General features: G+C 36.7%; 3 protein-coding genes across 3 annotated transcripts; all 3 read right to left on the bottom strand.

Moving 5' to 3' along the window:
• Positions 1–12722: 12722 nt before the first annotated feature.
• On the bottom strand, positions 12723–15586 carry LOC110160036 (carboxypeptidase N subunit 2). The gene is made up of 2 exons (XM_055164676.1): positions 15526–15586; positions 12723–15455 (listed from the first exon to the last, which is right to left on the bottom strand). The coding sequence occupies exon 2, from the start codon at positions 15451–15453 to the stop codon at positions 13147–13149; it is 2307 nt and encodes a 768-aa protein (XP_055020651.1). The 5' UTR covers positions 15454–15455; positions 15526–15586; the 3' UTR covers positions 12723–13146.
• Positions 15587–16028: 442 nt separating this feature from the next.
• Positions 16029–20381, bottom strand: lrrc15 (leucine rich repeat containing 15). The gene is made up of 2 exons (XM_020924639.2): positions 20134–20381; positions 16029–18827 (listed from the first exon to the last, which is right to left on the bottom strand). Exon 2 carries the CDS (start codon positions 18818–18820, stop codon positions 17117–17119), a length of 1704 nt encoding a protein of 567 aa, XP_020780298.2. The 5' UTR covers positions 18821–18827; positions 20134–20381; the 3' UTR covers positions 16029–17116.
• Positions 20382–21982: 1601 nt separating this feature from the next.
• LOC129412024 (platelet glycoprotein V) lies at positions 21983–25047 on the bottom strand. Its single transcript, XM_055164677.1, has 2 exons — positions 24809–25047; positions 21983–24302 (listed from the first exon to the last, which is right to left on the bottom strand). The coding sequence occupies exons 1-2, from the start codon at positions 24825–24827 to the stop codon at positions 22132–22134; spliced, it is 2190 nt and encodes a 729-aa protein (XP_055020652.1). The 5' UTR covers positions 24828–25047; the 3' UTR covers positions 21983–22131.
• Positions 25048–26777: the final 1730 nt, after the last annotated feature.

The raw sequence follows: 26777 nt of genomic DNA on the forward strand, positions 1-26777 counted from the left end.
GCAGACTGACAGAGACAGAGGGATGGATGGCAGGAAGAATCTAATTAAAAGGTACATACTATATATTGGACTGGGCCAAGTCATACTCCTAAAAGGGATACAAGAACCATTTTTATATAGTGATTGCAAATTGACAAATATCCTGAAGGACAATCTGTATGTTGTTGAACCTGATCTTTTCTATGAATGACTGGGCCTTGCTCACTACAGTACAGTATATATCTAGAATTTTGTGGTGTCATCTCAAACCCAGAAAAAATTTGAAAATCTTGTAGTTTCTTTTTCATTAGCAAAGTTGTTCACCCATCAAGCATGATGTTCAAACAGTCATTGGGTATGTCATAACATTTTTTTAACAAAAGCACATGGTAATGTTATGCTTCAAGTGTATTCGTAATGTTTTATGCATTTCAATCTGCATGTCAATATAAATAGCACATCAATATTTTGTGCATACAACTGATACATTTGAGTGACATCCCGCTAGAAGGAGGAGGGGACTTATTTAAGAGGGACTTCAAAATCAGCTCAGTTGTTGTAGTTCAAAGTTAGTTCTTTCTGGTCTGATTGAGCAATGAGAAAGCTCCGATTAAAGTGTAACTTAAGTCACAGAGCTTCAGACTGAGTTTAGTTTAGTTTAGTTTAGTTTAGTTTAGTATGTTTATTAGTGACAATGCACTAAGCCAGGTTATAGCAACATTTCTAATTTCTACATTCAATTCGTGGACAGGTTGATGTCATAAATGGTGTGGCATAAATGTCAATAAAATTCATGTATGTAATGTATATGCCTCCAGTTAGGAAGGTATCAATGGGCCACAGCAAACTGAAATCTAAAATACATGCAGTATATTTTTTGATCATGTGACTTAAAATTTTCTGCGCATTAATTAAACTTGTACATGGACTCTCAGACTCAGAAAGCCAGCTGGCCCCCCCACCCCATGTCCTCTCACATGTTGTTCTATATCACCACAGCTAAATCATTGATAGCCACATGACATGTCCACAAAGAAGTGTCCTATTTTAAAACGTACCCTATCAGCTTGTTCTGCCAGCTTCATTACTCCACTTATCTGTGGACGGCAGGTCATTCATAATTCATGTTTCTCAAATATTCCTTCAGATGAGTACACAGAAATTCCATTCATCTCCATTGCAAAGACATACTTGAGCTGCTGCAGAGAAGCCAACAACATTGTAATTTTACCACCAAGCATCTCTTAGTAAAACATATTATAGTGACAAATGCAACAGTAGATGAAGGGGCCTGTATTGCTTTGATATCTCCACTCACTGATTGTTAGCATGTTTAGAATGCAAATGTAGCCCTGGTTTGGTGTTTTGTTGTGTGGTGGCCGATAAAAGCAGGTTGCGTTCACAAGCCCACAGAGCTGCCTTCAAACACAGCTGACCCCACTGCGCTGCTCCTTTTATCTTTGCACTTTACTGTTCACAGCGAGGTCAATTTCAGCTACAACACACAGCGTTATTTGTGTTTTATTACAGAGCCTTTTAAGCTCATGCCAGAGGTGAGGTCTGTGCTTCCCATGTCTCTTGTACACAAAAGCTTATAGCTCCTCCCACCTGTGCAAATCAGTTTATGTAAATAGTTTGGGAAATTACAAAGTGTTGGGTGTGTTCGGATGTGTCTAAGGAAAGAGAATGTCCTGGTATAGTTTTTGCCAACTTATTATTAGTTTGTTAACACTCTTTGTTACAGGTACAGTGGGGAGTGGGTCCACTTCTCTCCATGGAGCTTTGCCTGAGATGCTCCATATTGTGGCATTAAACTTATCCATCTCCACTGAGATGTGTAGGTGACACCAGAAGGCTAGTTACAAGCCAGATCTGTAGAGAGATGAGAATGCATGTTTTTAACATTTTCTTCATAAAAAAAAAATAAATAAAAAATAATTGAGAGTAATGGTACATTGGCCTTTATGAATGAAGTTAAATATAAACATAAAATTGGGCAAGTTATTTTTGTTACAGTCATTTCCAACCAGATAATTATTAAATGCCTCTTCTCCTATTATGCATGTAAATTTAATCTACTTGGAATACACTGCCTGTCTGTGTGTTTTCTGTAAGCCCTCAAATAAGACTTCTGATAAGACTTCTGATGTGTCTTTCCCTCTCATTTCCTGGTCCTGCGTCACTAAGCCCTGCAGAACACACTAAAGCAGGGTTTTGTAGAAGGAAACAATGTCCTTATACTATATCAGCATGACTGATGTTGTTACCTGAAAAACACCTTGTAAGGGGTGAAGAAGAGGCATTAGTCAAAGATTTTTACACATTTAGAGTGACACAAATAAGCCCCTTGAATATTTAGCATAAGAAGAATTAATTGCATCCTACATCCACACATCAAAAACAATATTTGCCATCCAAGGGGAGCTCATTTAATAAAATAGCCTGATTTTTGTATTGGGCTTCATAGCAATATACCACCCTTCTTCTATAATCAGCTTCCCACAGTAGTGTCTGACTAATTATTTGACTTTTAATTAGCCTTGGATGTAAACCACAGCTGTGACATGCACTGCTATAGCAAAACCTCACACTCAATTGTGCTTTTTTTGTAAGTCTAAAAATAGAAATCATTCTCATGGGTCTTGGCAAACACATATGGAAAACATGCAGTATTTTGTTAATGTTACAAATAGCAAAAGTAGCATTGATAATGCATGTGATTATGTTTCAAATTAGACTCTTTTCTTATATGAAATCCATTTTAGGCAGTATTCTTGTATCTGATTTCTTCTTTGTACCGCTTCTTTCCATCTGCTTGTTGTGGCTCACTTTGATATGAACAGTAAGATGACACCTCCTGAACAAAAGCGGAGGAATTTGATGAGATTTGAAGCTGACAATATAGTCTGCGTACAGCCTCAAAGCACTGAAGGTTCAGAAGGATGCAGATGTCTTCTAAGGTTATTGTACTGCACAACATACAGTATAAAAATTTGATCATGCAAAAATTTTAATAAATTAAATAAATGCATTCAGCTTTCACAAAACGTTAACAGTTCTATTAAAAAAAAAAAAAAAAAAAAGATTACGACGGATTGGTTGATGTGACCAAAAAATTTGTTACAGCTGTCACTTAGAGATCTAGAGATCTGGCAATCCGTAGTATGAAAAATAAAAAGTTGTTTTTGAGAAAAAAAAAAAAAAGGTGTAAAGCCCTTAATTGGGTCTTAAAGGACTCATCTTCACTTCTTGAGCTAGTCTTGGTCAGGACCATCCAGGATCAGGGAGTTGAACCCAGAGCCTTCTTGCTGTGAGATGTGAGAGCCACTTAGCCACCATGATGACACCTATTCCTCCAATGTTACCGCAGCGACAGATGAACCAGCACGAAACAACAGCCACATCACTTTCATTATGGGGCCTCACATTTTGACAAGGGCATCCTGACATGATGCTCACTGATGGGAATAGTAGCCTGCCTGTGTCACTGTGCCCAGGCCTCAGCGTGTGTGAGGCAGCTGTGGAGTCATCTGGAGAGAGCACAATCACCACTGACCGCCTGAACCACAGCAGCTGGCTCCTGTCCTCACAAATCCACACCAGGGACACTAGGGACTTGGACACGCAACTAAGCTTCTGTTAATCACTTCACCATGTGCTTCTTCAGCAGTTAAGTGTGAAGGCACCAGGGGATTGTCTTGTGGGAAAAACAGAGGCTCACACAACAGTAGGTTACAGTAGGCAGTAGGCACAGCTCAAATACAGTGGTTACTGAAATGCGAGGGTCTGCCATCTGTTTGGTACAGAGATGCACTAGGTACTGGTAGAGAGAGACATGCGCATCCAATGAAAGTTGAGTGTGTATGCTGGCTCCAAAGACAAAAAATTAAAAATAAATAAATAAATACATAAAACAGACTCACTTCTATGGAGCGTGAAGTGTTGTAGAATAAATCAGAGTAGTCTGAGAGTTAAATTGAGAGGCATGAAGATAGTGTACCCTTCTCCAGAAAAGTTACATAGTGCAACTTTACATGAATGTGTTTATTTTAAACTGATCATCTTAAAATCTAAATAATTTGGTTTGGATCAACATGAAATGATCAAATAGAAAGATATGACATTATATTCAATTTAAATAGGTTCAATATTTTATTTTTTATGATCACCTTGTTGCCAATTACTGGTAAATCATTCATGATTTCCAGAGTTGCTAACAGCCCCATAAATGTGGGCACTGAGGTGATTGACTGACAAGGTGAGTGTAATCACGGACAGGGCTGGATGAATCCGCTGGGCTTGATGAAATGAGATGGAGGCCAGAGCACCAGCCTCAGTGTCGTGTCCTTTCTGTGATTCTCTCTGGTCCCTGAATCAGGACATATTTCTGTCCAAGCCCATCGTGTCTTCATCCTGACAGGTGCATAGAAGAGAAAGCACAAGGTAGTATACATGTTTTGAAGTTTGACTGATCAGAAAAACATGGTTAAATGTATTCAAGCACTGCACCCACAAGAAATAGCAAACAGTTTTTTGTATTTTAATGGTATTTGGGTTACCTTGAATAATGGAAACATTTGTGACTAATAAACTGCTAACTATAATAATGAATTATAATGTATGTTTACATGTATGTATGTTTTTTTAAATAATCACAATTGCAATTATATTTATGTTGGTCCAATAGACAAAAAGCAATCATTTATGTTTTTTTTTAACTTTTATTGTTAAGCCTTACCTGCTTATAAAATATGTATGTATATTGGATTGTCTATGGACCAGGGGACTTGGCATTGCAATGATAAAACACCCATACAAAAAGTCTTCGTGACCTCTGTCAAATAAAGATATTACATCTTCAGCAGTTTTCCATCTGAGGCTTTCCACATGCTTATTAACTTTCCTCCGTCCTGTATGGAAACAGTTTATTCATTAGTGTCCTGTGGTGATCTTTGAACTTTGCATCATGGCTGAAAAAGTAGACTAATATCTTCTAAAATTAAGAATGTTTATTTATGTATACACCCCATTGGTTCAAAGCTGAAACCAGTTATTACTTTACTTTAGTAGAATTAATAATGTATTATGGTGCGCACCATTTCCCAAACAATAAAAAAATAAACAAGGTGAGTCACTCATACTTTTACTGCTATTGCAGCTACATCAGATTTAAATTATGTTGTCTAGTTGTAAATTGCTATTACTGCAAAAGCATTTCAGAGAAGGATAAGGCTGAATATCTCTTTCTGGGAATCATAGATGTAGGACTTTACACAGCAGGTGGGTTGGTGCTCCATCAGAGAACATGTCTCATTTAACAGTAAAAGCTCAATTTGCAGAAAATGTTCCATTGTTCCAAAAACATTTAAAACAGTTGATTGAAAGAATTTTCTCATGAGACTAAAGCACAATGCCTTCTTGCACCTTCAGCCACTAAACTGAACTATAACTATAAAACAATGAGGTGCAATAACTCTAGCACAGATAAATGCATTTTTCAGTTTCAAAACAGACTCCATTATAACAACAAATCACATAGCAAGGCTACAGGACTCATGCTCCTAAAGAAGGAATAATTCAACCCACACATATACTTATTATTATGTCCAGGATTTTCTTTTGCTGGCATGTCCCACACATGTCACTAGTGCAATATTAATAATAGCAGCAGCAATGTTGTTGTCATAGACTGCATAAAGAAGTGGACTAGGGGAGTGTGACGTCACCCATAGCTCATGTCAAATGAAGCTCATGATTCTGGTGGTTATGGGAACAAAGTTGGTGCCCGGTCCATATTAGGAATAGGAATTTATTTACATGCAAAATAGCAATTAAAACACCAGGATCATATAGAGAAGGTTAGCTAGAATTTGTCATTTTGCAATATTAACTATTCTGTATCTCAGATTTCCACTCTTTTGAGACCTCTCAATTTTACTTTGTACTTAGTTTTAAATTTTGATTTGTGTGTGTTTTAAATGTGGGGCATAATAAAGTTTGTGACCCCATTTTAATAAAGAAATATCAAATCACAAATGACTTTTTGATGGTGGCAAATGCAATGTTGAGATGTGTAATACAGCAAAACCAGATTTTGCCCTTACAAAAAAAAAGGCTTAAAGGCTGCCGGATTCCTTGTCCTTCAAGCTACGATAATTAACAGATATGATCGATAAAAATTTGACAGTATAATAACATTTTTAAAATGCCCTGGATGACTCTACCAGTTGATTAGTTTTACATCAGATACCCTTCTCTCATCCAGGCTTCAGACTGCAAATATTTCAGTGGCAGTACTGAAACAAAGCACTGACTTATGACTGTGACTAAAATATTCTATTACACAAATAAAGCACACAATAACTCTTGTAGATTACATTTTGACAACATGCTAATCCTAGCACTCCCACAGCCTCTTCATCAGCGCTGCTTTATGCAATAATAGTACTTTTTTTTTCTGTCTACATTGGAGGGCCTCATTTCCATTTATATTACCACTCATTGGCTTGGTCCTGAGGTCGGATGGGGAAGCACCGTGACCCAGCAGACAGAGCTGCTGATGTCACTGTGTGGGGATGCCTCTTCTTGGTCACCTTACAGTCCATATTAAAAATACTCCTGGGGTATCAAGATAATGTTTGACACAAAATAACACTTAAAATTTTTTTTAACCTCAGCTTCATGATATTCAGTGTTGTCTTGACAGATAATTTCCAGTCCAGAGATAGATCATGTGGTTGGCAGTTGGTGTTGTTGTTCAAAGTGTAAATCAGTGCGATGAAGACTGCTCCCCTGGCGACACATCACCTGCGCCTCAATCTCCACCTGTGATCACAGAGATGGAGCGAGTGCTACTGGGACAAAGAGACAGGTCCATAAACAAACCAGTTTAGTTTGCACAAGATTAGGTGAAAGATTGGGGATGCAAATTTGCACTGAAATCAAAAGTAACACTATATAATGACATCATATTTAACCATAATAAAGCATTATGATAAACTTAACTCATGATGAACAAATAGTTCATTAAGAATGATTCATATGTTTTATGTTATACTGTGAAAAATGATGGCAAAGGAACAAAATGTCCATGAAAACAAACATGAGGAGGCCCTTCTCTAGGCTAAATAAGAATCAGGTTTGTGGAGATGATAGCTCACTCTTAGTCAAGATAGCCTGATTTTCAAAAAAAAAAAAAAAAAAAAAAAAAAGCCTGAAGTAAAAACATGCTTTTATTTTAGTCTATATTCTAGTATATATTCTAAACAATTAGATACTATTCATATACTATTTCAGTTAAGCCATCTTGATTTATTAAGGCTAATTAATTAAAGTATACTTATTATTGGAACAACTTTTGTATCATGAGGTTTATGGGGCACTACTAATGCACCTTGTGGTCTTCCTAACAAGAATAGGCTAAACAATATTTTGTGAGTGAAGGCTGCATGTGATTCATACTTGAACTGCTGGCCACCCTTAATATTTCAACAGTGGAGTTATTCACAGTAATTACATCACAGCTTTGTCTCAAACAAACTCATATTTTTGTTGATTTCAGTCACATGATTTTTTTTTCAATGAATACTTTGCAGGGGTTGTTCTACATGTATCTCTATCTCTAAGATAAAAATACAAAAGAAAAAAGAAGAAAAGGAAAAAATACAAAATGGATTTAAAAACACTTTCAGGAGCCTATGATCATTACAAGTTTAGTTAATTTGTTTGATTTTTAACAAAAAAGGAGAGAGGAATGATTAAAAACTGCTGGCTATTGCTAGCTAGCTTGTGATTAATTTTCTGTGTGAGCGACTTGTTTAAAAGCACAAATCTGTTGTAGTTTGGTCTAAGTCTGTTCTTTCTGGTCAAACTGTGTTCAAAAGACTTTTAACAGAGTAGTGCTTTCAGTTAGCTTCACAACCCTCAGGGAATGTTGACATCAGCTGCAAAATATCAACAGATATTTAGTTTAGAATTTAGACTATTTAAAGTTAATTAGTATTTATTTAAATCAACATAATCACCTAATATTTTTTGCTTGGATGCAACTTTTGTCCACACAGTACAGTTTTAAAATTGTGTGTGAGAAAATCATGCTCCTTAAAGTGGCCTTGTTCAGCTGACAGACTTTGTAGTTGCTTGTTTGCAAGATTTCATTTGCAGTCTTTAATGTTTGAAGCTGATCTGAATGGTTAAATCTAAAAATAGTCTCACTTTGAACAGCAGCCAGCAGACAAAAGAGTAAACTACCACAATTATGTATAAAACCTTGAAAATGTGTTACAGAAAAAACTATATTATCTGCAATTGTTCTTTTTTAATGAACTGCCTGATAAAAGATAGATAAGGTAAGCCTACATAAACACAGCACACCTCAGGCAAACAACTGTAATTATCTCACAATAAGCATAAAAAGGACTGGACTTAAACTGAGAAAACTGTCTAAGCAGCTAAAGCTCTGCATGCCTAAAGAGGAGGAAAACATATAATTTACGTAATCTATTAACCCCTATGGCAGTGATATGTAGATTAATTAAAACCTCTATTTTTATTTTTATGTAAAGAAATCCCCATTTTTGCTGACACAGAACAAATAATAAATCTCCCTTCTGAAACAATATAGTCAAGTCTGTTTCTGAGCTCTACTTAAAAATGGATAATAATGTTAATAATTTTTGGCTATAGGCAAAAAGGTCAATCATCTTGGATGGAGTATATTGCTATTCCCACAGCAACAGAGTGGTTGGCTCCTTTTGTGACTACCTGGCTAACACACTGAGCAGCTTTTGAAACACTTAGGTTTTTTTTAGGTCAGTTTTAAACATCATATCATGGAATTCTTAACCCACTAAAAGTTGCATCATGTGCAGTTCAAAGGGGACTGCTGGATTGTGTAGAATGAACTGTTTGGTTTTCCCGTATCCATGGAGACTGTGCAAGAGAGCTAAAAAGCTAACTAGGGAGCTAGCTATGGATCTTTGAGATGCTACAGGCTTTTTACACCATATGTGACCTTCCAGAGGAAATACTCTGAGACCTTCCAGAGGAAATACTCTGAGACCTTCCAGAGGAAATACTCTGAGACCTTTCCAGAGGACATACTCTGTGACCTTCCAGAGGAAATACTCTGAGACCTTCCAGAGGAAATAGTTTGAGGGAATAAACCATTTCATCACCTGTATAAACCTCACCTGGTTAAGATCTTTGGATCATTGAAAGGCACAAACCCATCCACCACAACAAGGTGTCAGATCATGGATGAGTGAATTTCTCTCAGGATCAATAAAGTCTCTGTCTCATTCTCACTATCTCTTCCTCTCTTTGAAAATACTGAACATGTTGTAGGGACATATCTGGCTTTGAATGTGGCTATTGAAAACTAAAGTGTTCCTCTGTGTCCTGCGTGATGCCTACTATCAAAATGTGTTATGATGAAGGTGAAGGACCCCATTAAGTCAAAGACACTATGATCTGAGTATGGTACAAATTATTCCAAAAATCAAATGTTCTCTAAATATTGGTCCGAGCACACAATCGACCTCAAGGAAACTACTTAAACAAAGCCAAGCCACTCCCTACTGTCTGGGCACCCACGATGATTAATTCTTTACTAAATTTAGATGGAGGACAAGAGCGCAAGCTAAAAATAGACACACAATTTCTCTATTAAACCTATTTCTGTGCATATTCCTCATAGTCTTGACATGTCATTATTCCAGACCATTTTTACTCAGCTGAATAAGTCTCATTAGCAAAAAAATGATTAAGATTTATTCTCTTATCAGCTGGGCACTATAGTCACTTCAGTCTATGAAATGTACTGTGTTCACTATACCCCTAAGTATTTTAGACTTGGTTTATGACTATAACTGCTGGCATTCATATCTTCGTCAGTGTTTTTGGCTTAGTGTGGATGATTCATTGCACAGAATGACTGGTATTGATCAAATTTACAACCATTTCTCTTGGTAGAAAGCCTGTCTAAGCAGTTGCAGTTATACTGAGAAAGCTTGTAATACTTTTTTCTATCTTCCTTTATTGTTTTTACAGGTTTTACTATAAAAGATTTGTTTATGTCATGTCTCTGGATTTGAGTCTTAATAAATAGTGGTGGATTTCTTTTTAAAATTATTCTAAGAAAAGATGCTTAAAATTGCAGTGTCTGTTGTGTCGCATTTTGCCAGTGTCCAAATGTGTTCATGTATGAGTGGTTAGTGGAGGTAGGAGTGGGTACGTAGGTATTGACACACTTCTGTCAGTCTCAGTTAGATTGAGTTAACTTACCACTATGGATGAAAGAAAGACAAAAAGAACAGTTATTTTTGAGTATGTGTAATTTTTTTTTTTTGGAGTTGGAGTGTCTTAAAAGATTATCAAACTGATAACTCCAATCTGTTTGATTTTTTTTTTTTTTTTTTTTTTTTTTTGCAGCTTCCTTAAACTCAAGAGAAGCATAAACCAAAACGTTAGTTAAACGGTTGTTATTATACTATTTTCTGATCTATGTTATAATGCTGTTTCCTCATCAAAAACATACCTGGAGTTGTGTTTTGTTTCATTCACACATGTTTAACACACAAAGTCTGTATATTTAGTCTGAGTTGTTCTCTCAAACAGAAAACTCTGTTCCACCTTGTCATGTCAGGCAGTAATACATGAAGACAATAAACTCAATTGCCAATCTCTGAAGAAAAGGTAAAAGGCAGCTGTTACATTGAAAACTACCACTTCATGACATTACAAGGTGGAAAATAGCTTTTTTAACTTTGGAGATCTAGATAGACAGACTAATAATAAAGTGTTACTCAAACATGTGTGAGTAAATCAAAACACAACTCCAGGTATTTTTGAGGAGGTAACAACATTTTAACATGACTTAAAGCTCACAAGCGCTCACAATTTTGCATAATATAGGACCTTTAAACACTTCCAGAGTACCTTGATGCTATTTTTACCTGGATATAACATTAAGGCTCCCTGTGCAGTTGTGTCCTCTGTTTCCCACATGTACCACCTGACAGACTCTTATTTATAGCCGATCCAGTGGAGGTGTCATGGTGACCCTTGTTCCGTGGTTTGGAGCTCTCCCGGGGGCTGCAGCTGGTCGGCAGAGATTGGACTCAGATGGCTCGACTGGAGACCGGGGGGGCAGGTGGACACAGAGGGGCCAATATGTGTGTGTGTGTGTGTAATGCCACGACCCATGGTTACCCCTCAGCACAAAACATACTTGACTGGGATTTGGTGCCACTGTGGGTGAGATAACATGGGCATAATTCTAACTAAAAACCTTTCAACCGGGAGAAACTTAAAGACACACCCTATATCCACTTTTAAGGGTGTCAGACACTTTGTCACCATAAAGATGACATTGCTTTGCTTGGAATGTTCCACAATATTGCATTAAACGTATTTATCTTCACTGAGACAAGAAAGTGATGACCCTGCCAATTAGGTCACAGTGTGACCCAATGTGTGACCCAATGTGTGGATAAGTAAGTAATAATATGTTATATAAAGTGTTTTTTTTTTTATGTATTTAATTGAATACAAGCTACATATGTGTAATGCCATTCTGTGGAGCATTCCAAAGCAATAACATTACCATGGAGTCAAACAGGTGGTGAACCCCCTATTACAAAGTTACACAGTGAACTTTCAGCAGATAAAAATGTAAAAAATCAGGCAGTTAAGGGAAAACATCTCCTCTTTAGAAACTGTGAATGTGGAAGAGAAGATGGAAAGGGCAGACGAAGGATGTAACACAGCTCAATCCATGAGGGAGGGCTGAGGGACTGCTGGACTTTAGAAGTCATTTGCGGACAACAGAGAGTTGACAATCAGGACAAAGGAAATACAACACTTCCTGGTTGAATTTCATCTTTAGCTAAAATTACATTTGATTTTGGTTCTCAATGGACATTTTTTTAACCTTGTATATGTTATTGACCCAGGTGTTGTAATTTTAAAATCATAAAATGTGAACCCAATCTCTTCAAAAGACAAATATTATTGTCTTTGTACATGTCCTTAACTAAATGTGGCATCACTCAGCAATATTATGTTAAAATGGTATTATATACATTTTAAAATATCTGGGTAATATAGACAATGTATCATTTGCCAAAAAAAAAAAAAAAAAAAAAAAAAAGCCAATTGGTTTGCTTTGCATTTTACACCAATTGACAATGCAAAAATAAATAAATAAAAACAAGTGTTGTGTCCCAGCTGAGCATCTGGCAGCTTGAAGCAAACTATTTTCCAGCTGAAATGTCTTATTCGGGAGGTAATGGTATTCTCCTGATTTTATGTCATCTATTCCTCAGTGCATTACCCTTTTCACACACAATTACCTTCTCAGCTCTTTTTCAGGCTCATTATCACGACCTGCAGGGTTTCGTGTCATTTGAGACATTGTGATAAGTTTGCCTAATTTAGAAAGAGAAGAATTTTGTGCATTTTAAACCATAGCACAGTATGCAATCTGTAACGACTTTCTTTTGCCGTAACAGTGGAATTTAAATTAATTTTAACTAATCGTGGAGCCCAACAGACTTTTATTGCAACATGATTCATAGCAGCTCATGAATTGCATTGAAACATTATTAAAAACGTAAGATACAGAAAATACTGGGTTTGTAGAAAAAAGGGGTTAGTTACAAACAGAAATAAAAATAAATAATAAAATTTAAAAAAACAATATCAACTTCATTTCCTGATGTGCATAACATTCAGAACACATGCTGATTAACAAACTCATATTTTATTAATTCAAGCACATTAACAAATGTGTATACATGGCGTGTTTTCAAAGCCAGTGGTTAAAATATTGTAAATCTCTAGCTCCGTCTGCTGGACAATTGAAAATACTACCTTTCATGGGAAGAAAAAAAAAAACAAAAAGCGATTGAGCGTTTTAGTCTATGGATTACAACTTTTTGAAAATGATGAGTAAATATTTTTTCTTTACCTTGCTTAGTAGTAAAGTAGGCATTACATTTTCAATTTCAGAAGTATTTTTTGTAACTCCACGTTCAAATGTACATTGTTACTTTGTTTAAAATATATAGAAAAAGCCACATTTCGTTTTGATATATCATGTACATTTAAATTAAAACCATGCAAGACAATAACTGTTATAATGTCCATTAACTTACATACAATATCTCACAGTCTCTCATAGTCTTGCCCTATAGGCTGCAGGATGACGCTCTTCCTGTGCGTGAACCGAGTCAGTTTGACCCAGTGGCTCACCTCCTCACTGCTCTGAAGAAGCCGGTAAAGAGAAAACGTGTATTTACCCAGCACCAGTGTATAAACCACTTCCAGTATTAGTATTGAGGTATAAATTATCATCTGTACTTTACACTGTTGCAATCTGCTTGAGTATTGGTAGACTTCAGATGACTGAACTTCTGTTTCTGGTTGAATGGAATAGTTGACAAGAATTGGAGTGGTTGGTGGTGTAGTAGTTGTTTTAATTGTAGTTAACTCAGTAGTAGTCCTAAATGTAGTCACGGGCGTGGTTGTGGCCAGTTTAGTGGTTGATAGTATAGTTGAAGTGGTTATAGGTTTAGTTGTGGTTCGTAAAGTTGTAGTCATTAGAGTAGTGGGCAGTGCAGTGGTTGACATTACAGCTGTGGTGGTACATTGAGTGGTTGTCGGTTTGGTTGTTATGGCAATAGTGCTTGTTGGCAGTGTAGTTACAATTGTAGTAGTTGTTGGTATGGTAGTGGTAATAGTGGGTTGAGTGGTTGTAATAGAAGTAGTAGTTGGAAGAGTAGTAGTAGTAGCAATAGTAGTAGTAGGAGGAGGAGGAGGAGTGGTAGTAGGAGGAGTGGTAGGAGTGATAGTAGGAGTAGTACTAGTAGGAGTTGGAGTAGTAGTAGGAGTAGTAAGGGTAGTAGTAGGAGTAGTAGTAGTAGGAGGAGGAGGAGGAGTCGTAGTAGGAGAAGTAGTAGTAGTAGTAACAGTTGGAGTTGTGGTAGGCTGTGTACTTGCAGTAGTTGGGGGTTGTGTGGTCGGAGTAGTGGTGGTAGTTGGTTGGGTTGTTGGGGTGGAAGTAGTCATAGGAGCAGTAGTAGTAGTAGTTGGTAGAGTAGTAGTAGTAGTGGTAGGGGGGAGTGTTGGGCAAATCAACTGATCTTCCACTAATGACAATATTTCTAGTCCTTTCATATTTTCTGGTTGGCCACAATTCACTGGAGAAGCTATTCTGTCAGCATTGTCCTTCATCCAGTTGTAAAATGGTATGAAATTGCAGTCACAGAGCCAGGGGTTGTTGTTAAGGAAAAGCTTTCTTACTTTGGTCAAAGGAGTAAAGATATTTTCCGGAAGGTTTTGCAGATGGTTATCACTCAGTTTAAGCGTAATTAGTGTTTGTAAATTTTCAAACATGTTTTCCTCAAGTGACACTATCTTGTTGTGCATTAGATTAATCTCAGTGAGAGTCTTTGTTCCTTCAAAAAACTCAGGAGACAAAGAAACAAAATTGTTCTTGGATAGATCAAGTTTCTTAATTTTTTTTAATGGTGTGAAGATTCCTTTAGGCAAGCTGCTAAGATTGTTCCCACTGAAGCTCAAGTCTGTTAATTTTGGCAATTCTCCAAAAAGCACTGGTGGTAAGGAAGTCAACTGATTCTTTGCTAGAGTCAGTGTTTTAAGCTGAGGAAAACCAACAAAGTACTCTTGAGGCAAATTAGTCAAAAGATTATTTTCCAAAGTGAGAATGGTAAGTCTGTCTTTATGTGGGAATAGATTTGGTGGTAGGTTTGATATTTTATTACTGTGCAGGGTAATTTCCTTTAGGTTGGGCAAGTTTTGAAAAATATCCTCAGGAATGGACGTCAGCTGGTTTTCATAAAGACGAAGCTTTTGCAGTTTGGTCAAATTGGCGAACCAGGAAGTAGCCACCTCTGAGAGACTGTTTTTAGCCAAATGGAGCATTTCAAGTTTCCCAAGATCATCAAAAACTTTGTCTTCAATTATGTGGATGACATTTCCATGCAGCTGTAGTTCTCTTAGTTTTCTCAGACCATCAAAAAGTCCTTTCTCGAGTGTAAGCAACTTGTTGAATTTCAGCACAAGCGTCTCCAAATTACTAAAATCATTGAAAACACCAACTGGGATTGATGTTAATGGACTATTGGAGATTTCAAAACTGATTACTTTATCCAAGCCTTCAAAAGCTCCAGGCTCTACAGACTCTATCTTGGCATTCATAAATTCCACTTTTTCTAATTGAGGATTTTCAATAAACGCACCTTTTGGAATAGATGTAATGTCACTGTCCACAAAGAAGACCTCAGTGGCTCCAGGTTTTAGCGTGCGTGGGATTTCAGTTGTACTTTTTCCAAAAACAACTTGATTTTCAGTCGGACAGTCAGTTTCTTTCTCACATTTTGGTGAGATTTGTAGTAATAATGGCTCAAATAGAAGGAAAAGTAATACAAGAAAAAGTCCTCCTGTTGACATATCTATGAAAATGGCATAGTTAGCAGGTCATGTCTACAAATTTGTTACAATTTCTCACAATAGTAGACTTACCTGATTTTGTCCGTATTTACAAATGTTATGGAGTTTATGGAGTTGTTGCAGTGGTTATCATATCAAAGTGGGACAGCAGGCTGATGGCTAGAGGGGTTTATTTGAGAGGAGGGGCACATCACTACTGCACTGAGAGATAAGAGCTGCAATAGACAACTGCTAATATGGCTGCTAATGAGGCTTATAATAACAACCCACAAACTCAGATATAGTAACAACGTGTGAGTCGTTATATTATTATATTTATTTGAAAACAACAAGATTTAGATAAAAATGACCACCAAAAACCTCCAGTGTATCTGAATAATCTAGGGCAGGGGTCTCCAACCTTTATCCTCCAGTGAGCTACCTTCACAAAACAAAAATGCCTGAAAGCTACTAATTTTAGTGGTTGCAAAAAATTTAGTAGGCTGTATAAGATCCATGTCAAGACCTTTAGATGCTTACAAAACAGTAATCATTATAGATTTTTTGGTGAATAATAAAAATAATAATAACAATAATAACAGTGTAATACATTTTATTTATATGGTTCTTTTCTTAACACTTAAAAGCAATGAACAAAGAATACAATTTAAAAAGATATCACAATTATATTAAAATTACATTTACATTAACATTTACAATGGTAGTAGGCATTTAATTGTGCAAATTTTAGTTATTCAGCACACATATAGTCAAATTCATAAGCTTCTGGTAGCCCCAGAGCTGAAAGTTGGAGACCCTGATCTAGGAATAAAAAGGTAATAAAGGTGTAGAACGCATTATATTTAAAACATGTAGTAGTCTAAACGCAGTTTATCATGCGCGTGAGAAGTGAGATGTGTTTGGGCTGTCATGGCGCCATCTTTTGGTGCAATTGTAGATTGCATTAATATTTTTTTACAATTTCTGAACAGAGTAATAATGAATGAATATTAAAATAGAAATAGTTGTAGAAAATTAGGTTGAAATACAGATGTACAAAGTAGATTTTTTTTGTATCCTTCAAGAAGTTTGGTACAATTGACATTCCATTTTTGTGCTTGTATTCCAGAGAGAGAGAGAGAGAGAGAGAGAGAGAGAGAGAGAGAGAGAGAGAGAGAGAGAGAGAGAGAGAGAGAGAGAGAGAGAGAGAGAGAGATAACTCCTTCATTTTATGATTATGACCTTGTCTAATCAGGTAACATATCTGTTAGACAAATTGTGCTATAGTGAGTTATTATACAGCCAAGTAAACAATGAAACCTCCAGTGCACTATGTAACTTTTCTGGTTGGGGGACCACCCCTTTCTCCACCCTTTGCTAGTCTTTATGGAGAATTACTTTAAAACATGGTTAAAAGCTCTTACAAATCAACTTTGCATCATGTCCCCTTTAATGACATACTGTAAAACATTCCAGGCAAAGCAATAACATCTTCATGGAAATCAGTTCCTCCACCATCAAAGTTAATGGTGCATTATAATGTTATCATTCATCATTTCATTTGTCACCTCATTAGTAAAGAATAGAGGGTCAGTACAATGAAAAGTCTCTGTATACAAAGTCATTTCTTGTGATTTCAATTTTCACCAAAACACAGTGAGCAGTTTCATTGTTTGGTGCTTCCTTAGAGCACAGAGTTTTTATTTCTGCATGCAATCTCCCCTCTGCCGGTTTTGTTCCTCCTCCAACTCACACAGCTCACAAGGATCATGCTCACAATTACAACTGTGACGACTGATATTATTATCAAGATTACTGAGGTATTCCTTGCTGACGTTTCTCCTTCCGGTTGGCCACTGCCGCTTGTAACTTCCACCATTTTTGAGGTTGTTGTTGTGGTTTTCAGTGTTGGTAAGGAAGTGCTTTTTCTGAATGGAGGAGTCTGGGGGTCAGCCTTCATTGTTGTGATGGCTATGGTTTGTCCCGTGGTACTCAGCATCAAGCTTTCATCTGTCAAAAAAACAATCATTTCACCTTCTAGACTGGTTGGCATGCCACATACAATTAAAGTTTGGTTGGTCTTTGATGGATTCTGTAGCAGCCAGTTTCTAAAGGGCACTATATCCTTGTCACACCGCCAAGGATTGGGATGAAGAAGAATTTCATTTACAACAGAAAAAGAATCCAGAGTGTGTTGTGGGAAGTTTTCAAGGGAGTTATTCCGTAAGTCTATCTGACTAAGGTGGCTCACTCCTTCAAGAAACCCATAAGGAAGACCCTTGATGAAATTGTGCTCTAAAGAAATGTTCAATAATTTTGGAAGACCTTGGAATGTCCCATCTTGTAGAGTTGTCAGAAGATTTGTGTGTAAGGACACCTCTCCAAGTTGCTCCAAACCTCGGAAAGCGTTACCAGATATGTGACTGATCTGATTGCGACTAAGGACCAGTAACTCAAGTAGGGTAAGATTTCTGAATGTGTCATCGGCTATATGGCTTATTTTATTATCATACAACCACAATTGCCTTAGCGGCATTTGACCAAACACTCCAGGGCCAAAACTTTCCAACTGGTTTTCGTACAAGGAAATCTGTGAAAGCTTGGGCAAATTTAGGAATATCCCATTTGGAAGATATGTAATCTGATTGTGAGATAAAAACAGCTTTTGGAGAGATTGTGTTTTTGAGAAGGTGTCACTGTGAAGGTTAGTGATTGCGTTATCTTGTAAAGCTAGCTCTTGCAGCTTTTCAAGCTCTTCAAAACAGCCAGAAGGAATTTCTTTTATCAAATTTTTGTTCAGACGTAAGATATTCAGCTCTGAAAGACCTTTGAATGCATCACTTGATATTTCAGCTATTTCATTATAATTAAGACCAAGGTAATTTAGATTACTGAGTGACTGGAAGGCAAAGGCAGGAATGGACTTGATGTTATTTTTAGTTAGTTCAAGAATGTTGAGATTAACCAGAGATGTGAACCAGTTTGAGCGAATGACTGTAAGTTTGTTGGCTTTTAGACTTAATTTCTCAAGTTTGTGGAGATTTTGAAAGAGGGCATCAGGGAGATCTTGAAGTTCAGTCCCAGTTATCCCTAAAACAACCATATTTACAGTGAGGTCCAATGTATGTGGCTGCACTTCTGTCAGTGGGGTGTCTTTGATCATGAACTCTTGTAGATGATCGGCGAAATCTTTGAAGTCTTCTTGTTTAATAGAAGCAATGCTGGAGTCTGATATATAGATGGCATTGGTGGAGGAGGGGAGATTTTGGGGAAAAGTGTTTAATTTATTACAGACGAGCCGAGGATCTTGACAAACGCAGGAATCTGGACACGCCAAAACAGCGCTGGCCCAACACACAAGCAGGATCACATGTGAAACCAGGGCCATTCTGTTCCTAAAATAGAAAAAAATGTGTTACTGTGGCATGTGTCTTCTATTTTGAATGATCACTTGTTCTAAAGCTCTCATTCCAAATACTTCAATCTGCCAGTATAAGCTGTTGAGTTCTATATTATTAGCTTTGATTTTACCTGACTCAGACACATGCGGTCATTATTAAAAGTATACAGTATATAACAAATAAGAGTAAGGTCTGTGGGGATACAAGCCTAGTCAGAGTAAGGACATGCTTTTCGATGTAGTAAGCATAGCCAAAACAACCTTAAACATGTTATTATTTTAGTCTATGAAGCCCAAAAAGTTTCATATTGTGACTCTCCCAATCCCAGATGAAAAGGATTTAGGTTATTATGCTAAATGAATATGTAATTACATTTGTATTAAATCAATTTTAGTGAATTGTATTGCTGCTAATTTTAGCCTTTCCTCGGTGTGAAAACTGCTGGCTTCCTGGGTTGTTTTTGATTATCTAATCTATTTGGTTGTACCTGTGCATATGGTGTTTTATGTAATGACAAGGAAAGCATCTTAAATAACAATTTGTACTGTTACCTAAAACGCAATATATTTTACTTTTCTACATCCCACTGAATGCTAGTTTGTTACAGATTTGCATGACAAAGTTGAGCCAACAGAGGCTGTCTCTCTATAAACACAGGCCTGGCACAAGCCACCCCATGGCAGGAGATCAGGGATATTTAAAATGCAAGCACACATTCCCACATAAAGCAGAATTTACCTCCACTCTCAGCGTCTGTACTTGAACAGCTTTAAGTATTCTCAGAAGATTACATTTTCTCTTCTAATGACCAGTCTAATGACCAGTCCAAATCTTAAATTGTAGTATTGTTCATATCATTAAAAACCCAGACTTGCTAGGTTTGTGAGCCAGGCATGAGGTTTTAGCCTATTACATAATCTTAATGAAACACATATGTTCAAGTCCAGGAGCACGAATGAAATTTTAATGTCTACACTTACACAGGTCTATACTGAATATAAATCAATAACTGACATTAAAACAAGTATGCCATAGTTATAGTAATAAGTAAAAGGTTGCAAAAAAGGAAAGGGGGAGAGAGAGGGAAGATGGTCACTTGGTTTGATATGTTTAGCTTTGATCTTTTATCAATTGTAAGCTTCTCTATCAAATCATATTTTGTATTTTGAACATTCATTAAGCTTCTGTGTTATTTTAAATGGCATGAGAACCTTACAAAAGTAACATAAATGCAGTAAACAAAATTTAAATTCCTTACAAATTACAGAACTACTTATAAAATAAAATTAGATGATCTTACCTTTCTACTTGCTGGGGTTTCAGTGAAGGGCAGTGAGCAACAGTAGCTGTATTTATGACCTGTCTCTCAAAAACAAAAACCTCCAATGGAAAGAGAAATTTCCAGTATTAAATAAAATACTCCTCATCACCTCTTCCTGGGTTGGCTCATTCGATTTCCGTAATGAAAGATTTTTTTGCTCTGTTCTCAACTCTGTAGGATTAAAACTGACACATTGCTCACTTTCCTGTTGTCTGCCTCTGCGGGAATGTACTCTCTTTCACAACTGAGTGTGGGTATACAGTTAACCCCACCCACTGCTACCCTCTTTAGAGTTTGAATTTGCTGGATGTTTTTTATTTTATCATTGTGTCTTCTGACATTTTAAACCTAAATGTGTTTTTTTCTTATTGTGGCTTGTTAACAAAATAGTACCATTATTTATTTATTTTTAGTTTTTGAAAAACCATGGAACCCTTGGCAGTCCTAGTCTTGCCTCTTGGAAGATAAATGACTAGAGAGAAGGCTTCCAAAATTAGTACAATTAAACTAAACTTAACCCCTTAGTTGTTTCCATATGTTACATTGAAAAACAAATAAGACAGTGTTGTAAAATGTACAAATTGTGCTTTGTGCTGCTACCCCATCCATCATATAGATAATATAAGACAACTTAAGCCTTTAGCCATTTGGTCTGCTCACCAGAGGCTCTAGATAGTGAGGGTGGAGTTAACTGTCTAAAGGGAGGTGTTAAGATGCATAGTTTTTGTAGGGTATCACATAAACAAAACAGTAAAATAATTAAATATTGTTTAATATAGTTTAAAACATAATGTAATATAGTATAGTTTAAAATGCTGTAATTCCACTGACAAACATTATGATCAAATATCTGGTTTATCATCTGTTGCGACCCCTGCTGTATCACTTCCTGTGCATGTGTGTTTTCCATGGTTATACGCTTGTATGGGCCCAGTGTACTGGAAAGGACTAATCACTGGTCGCTATAGTAACGAACTTGGGAGCCGTTCACCAGTTCATGCTCCTCTTTTGTCTACTGTTTGTTTAAAGTCTGAGCACTCTTCATGGTATCTGCAATATCTTCACAATATCATACTAAATCACTGTAGTTGGTTGTTTTATTTATATTTTTAAGTCATGAAATCAAATGTCTCTTCTTTTATAGGCCTACATCGAAATACATTTTTTTGGGTCATATTTGTATGCCAAAGTATTTTTAGGGTGTGGCATTCAACTTATCTTTTTTGCATTTAATCAATTACATATGTTATTAATTGCTTTAAAATAAATTGTAAAAAATTTAACTGATAACTTGCCTCATTAGCCATTTACATCCATTGAGATAAATATGTATAATGCCATACTGTAGAACATTCAAGTAAAAGCAATAACATCTCCATGGAGATAAGGCTGGTGGCAGATGTTGAACCAGAAAATGAACGTGTCTATACTTTTGTTTATCCTGAATATAGTATAGTCTATCCTGAATACATGGTTTGCCTTTGACGCACAGTTTGTCACAGCATTGAACATTGTTGGAGGAAACAGTTTAGTGTCCTTTGGGATTACTTTGTGGTTACATTGTTTTGTGAAAAATGTGGTGGTAAACACTATCCTACCCTTTGAAGTTTTTTTGTTAGCCAAGAGAATGGCAGTGCAATATTCAGATAAAATATTTTGACGTACTTAGAGTCAGTATAGTCAGGTCTGATCGTTAGCATAAATTCAAAATTACCTCACCCCATCTAAAGCAGATACCAGATGTTTAAAAAATGTTCAGCTGTAATTTCAGAAGGGAGAGGCAGGAAGATCACGCAGTAATGAAAGTACAGAAACTCACACAATGCAGTTTCACTTGGCTTGAGATGTGTTAAGAATTATTTATTTAAACTTCTGAGCAATAATAACACATAAAACTTCAGCTGTATTACATTTACATCAAATATTTGCAAGTTATAGTATCCATGTTTTGCAGTGTGACATCTTATTTTACCCTCCTCACAAATGTACAGACTGAGCATTTAATTTCCCCATTATCTCACTGAGGCGGTGCATACCATACAAGGCAGAAAGAATGAGAAAAAATGCAGTTGCTACAAAGAGGATGTGTAGAGACACTAGAAAGCCAGTCAGGGCAGTATCTGAGGGCACAAACCACACATACACCCAACCATTCCGAACATTGTGGTGAACATAGTCTGGGCCCTGCTCGAGAACCAGCGTGCCATAAAATGGAACAGATCTAAAGAGAGCAGTAGGCACTATATTTTCCAATGCAGTTTGTATTGTAGTAATTACAGAAGTTGTAAACATAGTAGTAGGGGTAACAGTGGTAGTAGCAAGAGTAGTAGTACTAGGAGTAGTAGTGGTAGTAGTAGGAGTAGTAGTAGTAGGGGTAGCAGTGGTAGTAGTAAGAGTAGTAGTAGTAGGGGTAGCAGTGGTAGTAGTAAGAGTAGTAGTAGTAGGGGTAGCAGTGGTAGTAGTAAGAGTAGTAGTAGTAGGGGTAGCTGTGGTAGTAGTAAGAGTAGTAGTAGTAGAAGTAGAAGTGGTAGTAGTAAGAGTAGTAGTAGTAGTAGTAGCAGGAGAAGAAGTGGTTGTAGTGAGAGTAGTAGTAGTAGTAGTAGCAGGAGAAGTAAGATAAGCAGCAATATAGTAGTAGTAAGTAGTAGTAAGAAGTGGAGTGGTATCTTGAGCCTGTGATGTACTTGTAGTAGCAGTAGTTGTTGTTTTTGCAGTAACCAAGTCACAAAATTTAAAATAATCTTCTTCGAGAGACTCCAGTGTACGGAGACGCTGGTAAGTTGGACTATAACATATCACATCCTGTCTGTCCGGAACCAAGTGATCATTTTGTTTGAGCCAACTTACAATACTTCTTATGCCACAAGTGCAGTCCCAAGGGTTACCACTCAAACTAACAGCTCTTAAAGCAACGTTTGATGTAAAGGAGTCGCCTGGGATTGCCTTCAAGATGTTATTCTTTAGATCTATGGTGGATAGCAAGGATAGTCCATGGAAGGTATTGTCTGGAATGTTCTTCAGGTTGTTGTTATTGAGAAGAAGTATTCCTAGACTGGTCAAACTGGAAAAAAGATTTAGTGGTAGGTGCTCCAGTGCATTTCTTCTCAATGATAGTTTGTACAGATTTGGGAGACAACAGAAGAGATTAGAAGGGAGGTCTTTAAGATGGTCATTGAGGTGAAAGTTAAGAGCTATTAGGCCTGACATATTAGCAAATAAATTGTCAGGAACAGTTGTAAGATTGGTGGAAAACAAATAGAACTCCTTCATGTCTGGCATGTAGCCCATGAGTTGGTCAGGCAGAGTTAGCAGAGGATTATTGTAGAGGGTGAGCTTAGTTAGCTTAGGCATGTGATAGAAGCTCTCTTTTGGGACAGCCTGGAGTTGATTGGACGATAGAGTAAGAATCTTCAGTTTTTTCAATGACCAAAAAACCTTTGGTGGAAGACTGCTGATCTGATTATAATGAATTTTGAGTTCCTCAAGTTTGACAAGAGTATCAAACATCCCAGGTTCAAGAACATCAAGTTCATTGTTATAGATCATTAGCTTCTGAAGTTGGATCAATGAATGAAAGATAGTTGGAGGCAATTTTTTTATGGAGTTTCTTCCAAGATTTAGAAATGTCAGATTTGTCAGTCCGTCAAAAAGATCAGCGGGGAGGCTGGACAACTTATTACGGTTCAAGTCGAGCTCTTTTAGCCCAATAAGTCCTTCTAACATATTTGGTGCAATATTTGCCAATTGATTCCCATCTAACTGAAGTTGTTCCAGAGTTGACAGGGGAGAAAAAACTCCTACAGGGACAGCAGAAAGATCATTGAAGGAGAGTTTAACAGACTTGAGCTGTGGGGCTACAGCGAAGGCTTTGGGGTGGATGGTGTGGAGGTGACTGTTGGTCAGGCTGAAGCGCAACAGCAGGTCCAGGTTGTCAAGGCTTCGTTCATTGATGACGTGCATTTTGGTATCGTTCATTTGAAGGAGGTACGTGTGGACCGGCAACCCTACAGGTATATCAGTGATTGTATAGCCAACACACTTTACAGCCCGTGAAGGGTGGCAGATGCAGACACTTGGGCAGGTGTTTTGACTGGAGGTGTTTGAGAACAGAAAAAGTGCAAGAATGGCCCAAAAGATACCTGTGATACCTGTGACAAAAACCAAAATGAGATTCCATAAGCATATAAAGTTAATCATTCACTAAAAGAAATGTTCTCAAAGTTACAACTGCATCTTTGTACAATATCAAACTTTTATCATAGTTTCTGCATTTCTAATAATTGGGGGACAATGTTTACAACATTATATATTAATTATATCAATATAATATAATAATCAAATTATATAGTTGCAGTTTATTAGTAAATGTATTTGTTATTGCACAAATGTTAAATGGGAAATCAATTAAACAACAAAAGTAGAAATATTCAATACTACACATGATATACCTTTGTTTTTGTTATTGTTTTTTGTTTACAGTTTTCTTACTTAGCCAATCTATCTATTATCTATCGTTATATTTTATATATTTCTTACTTAGCCAAAATATACGTAACCAAAGTATACATGTGTCTTTTTGTGTGCATGTTGTTCATTACCCAAATAAAGCTATTGGCCTATTATAAAACAGTCCAGTAAACATAGCATAACTCACCTTTTACACCAGAATCCATTGTTGCTGTGAGTGTTATCCCACTGTTGAATATTTTCCTGTTTAGAGCAAGGCTCTTCAAGAAAATTGTTTCCCGCCCTCTTCCCTAATGCCCACCCAGATACTCCATTTATTAATACTAATCAATTAATATTATATAGGTTTTCAATGGTCAGCATGCTCAAACACACCCAGAGTAGTCTGGAAGTTGCCTATATAAATATTCTTGTATATACAGTAGGGTATAATTTTATGAAACTGAGCATAAACTGACTTACAATGGTGTAAAAGTAGTTGACATGCTGCCTGCAGTAAAAGATATGGAGATGCTGGCTCATTTCCTACTGATAATCCTTACAGTTGTATGTTTTTATCCTCTGACAAATACATTCCAACCGAAATTCTGCCAGTGCTATTCACACACGTTTTATTTTTACATTTTACATGTGGCTGATGTAGCACTAAATAGCATATATTACAGTAATTATTTTGGCTTCACCTTTCTCAGCACTTCCATCTCAACTAAACACAAATCAGCTGTCACATTCAACATTCACACTTCACACAACTTCACACTTTTTATAAATTATTTTTCTGCATTTACATGAGTAAACACAACATGGAATTTCAAGAGAACAGACAATTTATTTTGTTTAAACTTAACAGGAATACAAGGAGTATGTATTGTAATAGCAAAGAACTGTTGCAATGCAGCAACACAAACTGAAACTATTCTGTATTTTTATTGTAAAATTATACATTTAGCACAAAATTAAATGCCATTTATTTATTATTTACAGATTCAAGTTTACATTTGGAATTTAACAACTTTTCATATATTTCATTTTTACATTATATGGTACATTTATACTATTGCTAAAATAAATACAGGTGTTGTGGTCTTTAAGGCTATGTTGTGCTCTGCAGCAAATGTTCCCAGTGCCTGATTCTTCCATTGCTGATGTAGTCTCACACACAGTACTTCCAGAAACAGGCTGTCAGTGAGAAAACACAAACCACGTTTTTACACCTGATGATGTTTATGGCACAAAATAACAAAATGTGTAATTTGTTAAATCTAACAAAAGATTAATGAAAGAACAGCAACTTACGCTCAGCCCTCTTTTTAGTTATGGGTCTCTCTTGAGCCAGTTTGAGCATAACCTCTCTGTCTTCCAGGTCATTCTTAAGTGAACGCAGCTAAAAGGATTGTCAACATTTTCACTTGTTCAGAAATAATTTACAGAATGATGCTAGCACATCTTACCTCTTCCAACTCTGCAAACTTGTTGGCCAGTATAGCTGAATATTGAGGAAACTGTTAGTATCAAACCAATATAATTTGTTTATTGTAAATAAAGGATTTTACCTAGAGGGTCTTCCTTTTCAGCAGAAACTATGCTTTTGTGCAGTAAAAGGGCTAGAATTTTGTTTTGAGCATCTACGTTATCATTTGTGCTGAAATAACCACTTTCTGGAAAATAAAACAATATAGAATTACTACAAATGCATTGAATATCAAATGAGCAAGAGAACTTCAAATGAATGTCTATGAGGACTTACCCGAGTTAAAGATGCTCCGTCCCTCTACATGCAGAGCTCCTTGCAGCAGAAGAAGACTGAGGAGTCCCACACAGTAGTTGACTGTTGCATCCATGTTAATCAGTTTTTTGGAGTGCTCCTGTGATCAAAGCAGACAGTCTGATTCTCAAGACCTGGGGATCTGTCCGGTCCCATCAATATATTTATCCTATCAAGACCAGGAGGAGGGGCTATGGTTTCGTCAATAGGTCCCAGTCACCATCAAGGAGCACCTGACTGAGATGTGACGTAGCACCTGAGTGAGGAGTAACCTTACATCACTTTGACATGGACAAGTCAAGAGCGTGGGATCAATCACTCTCCTCATTAGGACAATTAGAAAATTAGAAGGTCCTGGTGGTTGTGAGTATTTATGTTTCTTAGTGTATGC

Source organism: Boleophthalmus pectinirostris, unplaced genomic scaffold, assembly GCF_026225935.1.
Source record: "Boleophthalmus pectinirostris isolate CB_2022bp ecotype Guang Dong unplaced genomic scaffold, ASM2622593v1 HiC_scaffold_7, whole genome shotgun sequence".
Lineage (NCBI taxonomy): Eukaryota > Metazoa > Chordata > Actinopteri > Gobiiformes > Gobiidae > Boleophthalmus > Boleophthalmus pectinirostris.

Bases quoted from the DNA above. Each gene is read 5' to 3' on its own strand.
- LOC110160036 (XM_055164676.1), bottom strand. From the start codon at position 15,453: ATGTCAACAGGAGGACTTTTTCTTGTATTACTTTTCCTTCTATTTGAG.
- lrrc15 (XM_020924639.2), bottom strand. From the start codon at position 18,820: ATGGCCCTGGTTTCACATGTGATCCTGCTTGTGTGTTGGGCCAGCGCT.